This window comes from Mus pahari, chromosome 18, assembly GCF_900095145.1.
Source record: "Mus pahari chromosome 18, PAHARI_EIJ_v1.1, whole genome shotgun sequence".
NCBI lineage: Eukaryota > Metazoa > Chordata > Mammalia > Rodentia > Muridae > Mus > Mus pahari.
In genome coordinates this window covers 33,088,622-33,097,617 of record NC_034607.1, presented here as the reverse complement: position 1 = coordinate 33,097,617, position 8,996 = coordinate 33,088,622, and the positions used below count along the sequence as shown (strand labels likewise).

Sequence of the window (8,996 nt, the reverse complement as noted above, 5' to 3'; positions counted from 1 at the left end):
AGGTATGTGCCACCACTGCCCGGCACCTAATGTGACATTTTCAAACCCTGATAGACCCCAGTAAAAAGTGTAAGTGTACACGCACACACACACACTCATAATAACTTATATAATGCCGTAATGGTAATAATAAAAACAAAAGAGCAACTCATAATAACTTGTGCATTTTCCCTAAATAAAATTTATGTATAAATGGAGCAGAAAATATATAAGTACTCTTTAATTAGAAGCCACTGTTAAAATGCAGACAAATGCAGGTGTGCTATGGTGACAGTCATAAACCATTGAGTCACATTGACTCATAGGAAATGCTCAAAGATGAAGCACATAGTGTGGTCCCGACTGGGAGCTGGGACAGGAGTTCTGTGAGCACATGAGTGTGGCTTGCTTGGGCAACATAGCAAAGTGGGGGGCAGAGGGGGGAGAGAGAGAGAGAGTGAGTTAGGGAGAGAGAAAGGGAAGGGATGGCTGGGGAGGGGAGGGCAAAGGGTATGGTGGAGGAGGGCAGGGGAGGGGAAGAGATGCAGCAGAAAGGGAATGAGACAAAGGAAATCCTGATCAAGACCACATCAAAAGGCACAGAGAACAAATAACTCTGGCAGGGTTTGGACCAAGCTTTCCTGTTGCCCCAGCTCTTGACACTCCATCATCCTGCCCTCAGACATAGAGGTGACCAAGCAGTTATAAACAGAGCCCGAGTATATGACTTCAAAGACCTTCATGTAAGCCTGTGCAGAACAAGAAAGCTGACCCCTGGGGTGGATGGATGTTACAAATGCATCGAGCTTCCCATGCACAGAGTTGGTCATAGAGACAGCGAAGGACTCCAGACTCAAACAGGGGGAGGTGGGGAAAGTGGGGGCTTCTACCGACGCAACACTGGCTATCGCGGGAGGCCACAACCTCCTCTACCTGTCCAATAGTGGTGAAATGAAAAAATGACCAGAAGGTGAAGATCATGCATCAGGGACGGCTAGATCCTCAGGATGCCACTCCGTGAAGACTGGCCACTGCTGGAGAGGCCACCTGAAGCAGAGAAGGGAGGGGTAGGCAGCTGGCCCACCCCCATCTTCTGACAAATGTCTCCAATGTCCAAACCCAGTCAGCAATTGGAGAAGCCTGCAAAAGCACTCCTGTGGTAGCCACCTCTGTTCATCCTAAAGATCCAAGGAGAAAGACGGCAGACCCAAACCATCATGGCCAAATTAGTCAAAGCACGCAATTAATTAAAGCACGCTCTTTATTTGTACACATGGGCTGCCTCCCTCTAAGGCAGGATTGAGAGCTCTGTATGGGATGTGAGGAAGGCAAGGTTTTTATAGTTCAAGGGTAGGAGGTTTCCAAATGAGGGAAGGGGTGCGTAAAATAAGGAAGGTTACAGGAGAAGAACATTAATATAATAAGTTAGTCCTAAAGACCTCCTGAAGCAAAGACCAGCCTGCAAGTTGCTTCTAAGGTAGTCATAACAACAGGTAGTCATAACAACAGGTAGCTATAACAACTGTTTGAAATAAAGGTAGGGTTGCAAGATGGTTACAATAACTTTTTTGGGGAAAAAAAAAAAGGGTATGATTGCCAGAACATTTGTAGTTAAGGTTACAGGTGGGGCGTAGACCAATCCTTGAGAAACAGACTTAGTCATAAACAGGCATGAGCCTCGTTTGTCTTCACTGTAAGATGGCTTTCAAGCCTACGATGGAGGCAGGCTGGTTCATCGCTTTCAGATGAGAGGCCAAGTAAAAGTCTACACTGCCCAGCAAAGGAACCAAACAGACGCAAGCCCACCTTGTCTTGTTCTACAGAGTAAGGCATTTAAGTTTGGTTCTAACTATAAACCATTAATCTTTAACTAGTTTTTATTTAACAGAAGAAGAAGAGAAAAAAAAAAACATCAAGTCATAGTTGAATTTTAGACGTCTTGCCCACAGGTGTGTGTGTGTGCGTGTGTGTGTGTGTGTGTGTGTGTGTGCTATAGTGTCTGTATGATATGTTGTATGCAAAGTGCACAACCCGGGATGCATACCTACGGAGGAGGCCAGTTTTCTTCTGCTAACTCTCCACTTTACTCTCTTGGGACCCTGGAGCCTATTTCTTTTCTACTAGCCTAGCTGGCCAGTGAACTCACACAACCGCACCGCAAGCACGCTTTTCCAGTGAGCCATCCACAAACCGAACAAGCACAAACAAGCCCGTGTCTCTTTAAACTCAAGAAAACAAAGGAGTGCCCGACTCCTTGGGCTAGATGCAGTAGGATCACGTGATGCTAAGAAAGAGGACCGTTGTCCTTTTTAAGGGAAAGGAAGTTGGGTCCCAGTCGGTAAGTTTTTGGAAGACTTACTGAAACACTTCTGGGTGGACTCTTCATGACTGTGTATGGTCTGAGGAGGTGACACGCTGTGCTAAGAGTCCTGGTCATACTTCTTCAGGAATGTGAGGGTGGGCAGGGGATTGGACTCTTCACGTTGGTACTGAGGGGGAACGCTGGAGCGCCCTCTCGTGGACACAGTTAGTCAAGCGTGGCTGCCGGCCTCTTCCTGGCCGGCCATCTAACCAACCAGTCTTTTTCCCTCCAAGCACTTCAAGGGGCAGGACTCAAAATGTACTTATTACGGATTATATAGGGTGTGCCTCACTTTCAGAAGATTTTCACAAAAGTGACTCGCAAAGTCCAGGCCTGTAAGTGCAAATAGAGTCGGAAGGTTTCAATAGGATCTGAGCTCAAGCCCCAACAAGACATGCTATCTTTTGGTTTATACTTAAAAAAAAAAAAAAAAAAAGCCAGTTTCTCCAGCAGCTTCTGAAGGTTCCGGCTAAGGAAGGCCATTCTGTCTTTAAGTATAGACTTTGAGTACAATCTTCCTTTAGCATTTCCAAGTCTGTATTCTTCTCCTCTCTGTGGGTGCTTTAGGATACAGCCACCCCCACCATGCCCCCTGCCACACCCTGCCGCTCTGGGATCTTTCTCAGCAAATAAGATCAATCAGAATCCTTCATCTTCCACTCCACAGCTTTAGGTCTAAGCCCTGCCCCACTTAACTGTGCTGTGAACTGGTCTCTCTGCAAGACCAGCATCTTTTCGGAGAACACAGGATTCCCTTGCTGGCGTCTTCTTTTTGTTCATCCCTCCTTCCCCAAATCCCGAATCTAGATAGAGGACAACTTAGACTTGTCCTCGGGGCACTTATTGCCCAACATCCAAAGCCTGGGATATAAACCACACGTAACATCTGTCAATAGCACTTTACAGTGGACAGGTGAGTCCTCCTCTTTGCTCAGTTAATCAGAATACATCTATAATCGGTTTTCTCTGATTCTACAGGTGAGGAGGGAATCTGAGACCCAAAAGGTCAAGTGCCTTGCCCACGGAGCGGAACCCGCACTCAGGCTCCTTGGTGCTCTAAGGCAAACGTGCATGGCTGAGACTCCGGCATTCCTAGGTTTGAATCCCGGCTTAGCCCCGGAGTTCAGACAAGCCGCTTCACTTCCTCGTGCCCCTGTCTCATTCTGAAAACAGGATTTCGAGTTCGGGACTGTCACCATGCGTGTAGAAGCAGTCCCTGGCGCAAGGCCGCTGGAACTATAAATGTGAGCTCCCTTTCAGACCCCAGCTTGGCGAGCTGCTTCTCCGATTTCTACAGCGGCTCCTCCCTCTCAGAGCTGCCCAGGCCACTGGGGGTGCCAACTGTGGAGCGCTGTGTCGGTCCTGACGCTGCATCCGGTACCAGGGATCCTTAAAGAAGCTCTGGGGAGAGCGGTGGGGAGCGAAGCGAAGCGAAGAGGGGAGGCAGGAGTCAGATAGAGGGGGCTGGGTGGAACAGAGAGAAGGCTGGCACCCACCGCAGAGGGGCCTTCTACCCGGCCTGCACCTGAAGTGTCCCCAAGTGGCCGATGCCCGCTTTCTTCCCTCCCTTCACCCTAGCTTCTTCCCTTCCTAGTCGGCTCTGGGTGGTAGCCCCAGTACATCCAAAGGCAAACAGTGGTCCTCGGCGGCGTGGGCGCGTGGGCACGCGGGCTCTGCGTCCCCCGCGTCCCCCGGAGCTGCAGCCCCGCCTCCTGGCCGCCCCGCCCCCTCCCCGTCCCGCTGGCAGGAGGCGGGGCGTGTGCGCCAGGCTGGGGACAGAGGGGGACGCGCGTGCATCAGCTTCTCTCCGCCCGAGCAGCCGGGCAGAAGCCTTGGCTGCCGATCCCCCGCGGACTGGCAGTGGGCGGGGAGCGGAACTCGGGAGCCCGGCGCGCGTCGCCAGACAAGTGTTTTTGTGCGAGGCCGCGGCGGCCGCCTCAGCTCTCCGAACGCGCGGTGCAGGGGATGCGAGCGGCCGCGGAGGCTGTGCCAGGAGGACCCGAGCGCCGTTGACCTGAGTGAGGGGACACACTCCCCCTGGTCGGCTGAGTGCGGGGGAGGGGACGGCGGGAGCGCGGGGTGCACGCCGGGCGGGGCAGGGGGTCAGTGATGACCGGGCGCGCGGGGAGGCTGCACGCCGCCGCCGCCGCCCGGAGCATCTGCCGCCTGAGCTGCGGATCGCGGCCGCCGCCCGGGCCATGGAGACGCTGAACGGCCCCTCGAGCGGCGGCGCCCCGGACACCAAGCCGCAGCCAGCCGGCCAGCATCACCGCCACCACCACCTGCACCCGCTGGCCGAGAGGAGGCGGCTGCACCGCGCACCCTCGCCCGCCAGACCCTTTCTCAAGGACCTGCACACGCGGCCCGCCACGGCCACCCCCTCTGCGGGCCGTGCCCCGACTCCTGCGGCTCCTCGCTCACCCAGCCTTGCCGGAAAGGCGCCGCCGTCACCCGGGCCCCCGGCCGCGCCCGGTCGTCTCTCCCGACGCAGCGGCGTAGTCCCCGGCGCGAAGGACAAGCCGCCGCCGGGCGCCGGAGCCAGGTCGGCGGGCGGCGCCAAGGCCGTCCCGGGGACCAGGAGGGCGGCGCGCGCGGTGCCCGCGGAGCCACTGTCCCGGGTGGGGAGGCCGACTGGAGCCGAGCCGCCGCCTGCCGTCGCGAAGGGCCGCAAAGCCAAGCGCGGCCCCGGGACACCTTCAGCTCGCGCCGTCCTGCCCCCGGCTCCCGCCGCCCGGGTCCCCGCCGTGACCCTCTCTGTGACCTCGGTGGCTGGCTCTCGTATCAACCACACGGATAGCAGCTCGGATCTCTCCGACTGCGCCTCCGAACCCTTGTCTGATGAGCAGCGCCTGCTCCCCGCCGCCAGCAGCGACGCTGAGTCGGGCACCGGCTCCAGTGACCGGGAACCTATACGGGGAGCACCCACTCCGAGCTCCGGACCCCGCGGGCCGCCGCCGGGCAGCCCCGAGCCCCCTATCCTGCTCGCGGCGCCCCCTGTCGCCAGTGCCTGTCTCGGGGGCCGAAGCAGTCCAGGCGGGGCCTCCACAGCGTCCCCGGGACCCGGTTCTCAGGAGGATGTTGGGGGCCGAGCGCCACCGGAGCGGACTATTCTGGGGACCTCCAAGGATCCTAGCTTGGGCGAACAGCCCCGGCTCTTGGTGGTGGCTGAGGAAGAGGAGCTGCTGAGGGAGATGGAGGAACTGCGCTCGGAGAACGACTACCTCAAGGTGAGCAGCGGCCGGGGTGGCAGGTGTGTCTCAGAAGCCGACATGACCCCCTGGCTTCCCTGGGGTCATTTGAGCTCATCTCCTGGGGTCTCATTAATTCTTTACCCCTTCTTTGCCCCTAACTGCTACCCAAAGTCGCTAGCTTCTGTTAACCTAACTCCAAACTTGTGGGAGGACCTGTAGGTCTGGTTTCCCGCCCCCCCCCCCCCCACTTTTGCTCCTACTGCTTTTAGAAGTCTTGCCTGTCTTTGCTGATGCGTTTGGGGTAGCTATACATCGTTTTGAATACATTGACCCCTGCACTGTCACCTGTTGAAGAGGGTTATCTAGATGCCCAGCTGTAGCCCTACACACGCAACTTGTGTATGCTGTGGTTTTCAGACTTACCCGCAGGAGGACCTGCGAGTTCAGAAAGAGCTGGGGCCCCCATTCGGTCTTTTCGAGGTCTTTAGAGTATAGCAGACGGGGTGCTGTCCATAGTGATAAAATTTAAATTCAGAAGGGGCGCCTTGAACTTCATGTCTGGTTCAGGCACTGCAGTATTTTTTTGTGAGCAGCCCTTTGTAAGTGACTGCCAAGTAGATTTTCAAAATCTGTGTCAGGAAAGGACACAGCAGCTCTTTCGAAGGAACTATATGTAGCCTCCCACACACTGAGTGTTATCCAGTGGGGCCTGCTAGCAATGGTCTTATTTTGTTATCAGTTGGGATAGATAAACTGTCTCCGTGATATTCTCTACAGGGCTGGTCTACAGAGCAGAGGGTTTAGACAGAGTTGGGGGGATAAGTTAAAGACAGTTGAGGTGATTTGGTAAGAGAAACCAAAGGGAGGCTGTAGTGAGAGTGACTTAATTGGTTGTAATCCTCAGGTTAGAAAATAACTCCAGGAACGGAAAACTGCTCACACATCTGTCAAGATCTTGTTGAGTATCCTCTCCCGGGCCAATGCCTGGGGTGTCCTCAATTTCTGTGATTTGAGCTGTTTTGTTTGCAGGTGGCGAACCTGCCTGAATGAGAGAGGCCCTGTGTTGATGCTGCAGTGGAGGTTCGGGTTTTAAAGGCTATGGTCGTGAAATACACCATTCAGGCTGGAATTGTCACCTCCTTGTGGGTGCTCAGAACCTCATCATTGATCAGAAGTTAGTTCGTTGATCAATGATGAGTTAGGTTGTGCGTTGGCGGAGCAAGGCAGTACAGAAGAGAGAGATGGGAGCACTTTGGGATGCTTCCAATAATGCCTTTGCCTCCGTCGTCTGGTCTTACGTAATAGGTAGCAGTGAGTGTTTCAAAGGTGTGGACTGGGGGGGGGGGGGGGAAACAGCTACGCGGTGTGTGGCTCTCCTGCAAGCAGCACTGGGCAGGTTTACCTGGCCAACTCAAGGGCTAGGCAGGGTGAGAAGGGAAACCATGTTTTTTTAGCCCCAGACGTAAGTTTAACCCGTGTGGCCTATGACCTTCAGTAGTTCTGATCAAATCACATGAAACCAAATTAAGACTGCTGAGTGACAGAGAATGGAGTTTTCTTTCAAGAAAGAGTGGTGTCAAAGCCCTGACTGGGCAGCAGGATCTTGTGCTATACTGCCTTACACCCTCCAAATCCCGCTGCTGATCCCCATCTGTCACAACTCCAATCCCTCAGCAAGATGCTAAGGATCAGACCCTTCAGGTCTGGCCCAGACTTACCCTGTCCTTCAAAGTGGTGTTCCTTTCTCTTTGGCCCCTCCTGAGCCTGCATACCAGGCTGCTCAGGCTGCTCTTTGGTGTGCCAGCAAAGCTGTTCCCTAGCTGATACCCATCCACTGCCTCTGGGCTTCTTCCCTAGCCTTCCAGGGAGGGGGAACCTCTGTTTTCTCCTCAGGTGAAAGGCCCATATTGAGTGTCTCACAGTGGCCTGTGTCTGAAGGGCCGCAGAGATCCCATGGCTAAGGTTTGATTTGCAAGAGCTATTCAGTAGCTGCTTCCTGGGGGGGAGAGTCCTGGCCAGGCCATCTGTTTGCTGAGCCTGTCTGTGAGTCCATCCTTCAGTATTCTTGCACACACAGCAGGAGAGTCGATGAGAGGGGCTGAAGGAGAGCAGGAAGCCAAAGTCATTGCCCATGTGTGGATGCCATGCGTGTTATGGTAGTTCAGCTTTCAAAAGAATAATAATCCTACTGGCCTCCGCATAGGCCAGTGAGCCTGCCCACTCGCTTTGGTCTGCCATAGTCATCCTGTGGTTTTGTTTTGTTTCCACAAGGTAGCTAGAATGTGCACATCATAAACGTAATTTTTCTTTTTGCCTACTGATGTTTCCCTTGGCCCACCCCCCCACCCCAACCCCCACCCCCACCTCCAATCCCCAGTAGAGGAGTGTGCACTTTCTGCACAGAACTCCTGGGACGACACACAGCATCTGTCTGGAACAGTGTTCTCCTCTAAGAAATTTGGTGCAGAGGATCTACGTCTCTACATTCCGGGGGTGGTGGTGTTGGGGGAGGTGGTGTGTAGTCATTACATTATTTCCTGAGAGAGAACTGGTAACTAACCATTATTGTACAGAATTTCCACAGTTGACCAGAGCATCTGGAATAGGAAAATGAGGTGGGCATTCTGAGAGGATGCATCCTTAGTAAAGAAATTCAAGGACGTCTCTTCAACTAGTACGCTCCCTCTCTTCTGCTGTGTGGAGCATGTAGTGTCATCCTTGATCTTTCATCTTTCATCAAAGGACACTGGGTAATTAGATGAAAAGAGCAGACTGCCTCCGTCCAGGAGACTGGCTTCTGTGTATACACAGAAACACACTTGGGGCATCCTCCGACCTCTGATGACCTCACAGATAATATTCAAAAATTAAGACTAACTTAGGTATCCAATGCCTTTGGGTCTTAGACAAATCCAGGCAAGTTTCTTAATGCCAAAGACTGACTTCCACCGGCGAGGGGGGGGGGGGGAAGAAAAGAAAAGAAAAGAAAAGAAAAGAAAAGAAAAGAAAAGAAAAGAAAAGAAAAGAAAAGAAAAACCTAGCTTGGTTCCTTGGTTCCTCCCTGCCTGGCGTTTTGCTTGAGTGCTCTGGGACACTCAGACCAGCCGGCTGCTCCTTGTCAACATAGTAATTATGCCCTCCATTTCTACGGACTTTCCACAAGGTAATCACCGAGTCCACTGGCTGGTTTTGAAAGTGCTCTTAGCAATCATACTTTTTACTGTGATGGGCTCGCAGCCTGGCCAGGGGCAGTGGACCCTGTGCCCTGGTGTCCTGTGTGATGGCCCAGTGTTAGGATAGGAAAGGCTGTTTCTTTCTGCTCTGCTCTCAACTGTTAGTTCTTAGCATCATTTTTACTTAAAAACTGAGAGCAGATAACTGTTTCTCCTTAGGAGGAGTTGATTCCTTCCTTCCTTCCTTCCTTCCTTCCTTCCTTCCTTCCTTCCTTCCTTCCTTCCTTCCTC

General features: G+C 53.4%; 1 protein-coding gene across 7 annotated transcripts in view; it reads left to right on the top strand.

Moving 5' to 3' along the window:
• Positions 1-4,455: 4,455 nt before the first annotated feature.
• Mtcl1 (microtubule crosslinking factor 1) overlaps positions 4,456-8,996 on the top strand; it is a 113,890-nt gene continuing 109,349 nt past the window's right edge. For all 7 annotated transcript variants that reach the window (XM_021217993.2, XM_029531331.1, XM_029531333.1 and 4 more), the window contains exon 1: positions 4,456-5,568. In XM_021217993.2, the coding sequence (XP_021073652.1) occupies positions 4,540-5,568 (1,029 nt within the window). In that variant the 5' untranslated portion in view covers positions 4,456-4,539. The remainder of the gene's footprint in view (positions 5,569-8,996) is intronic.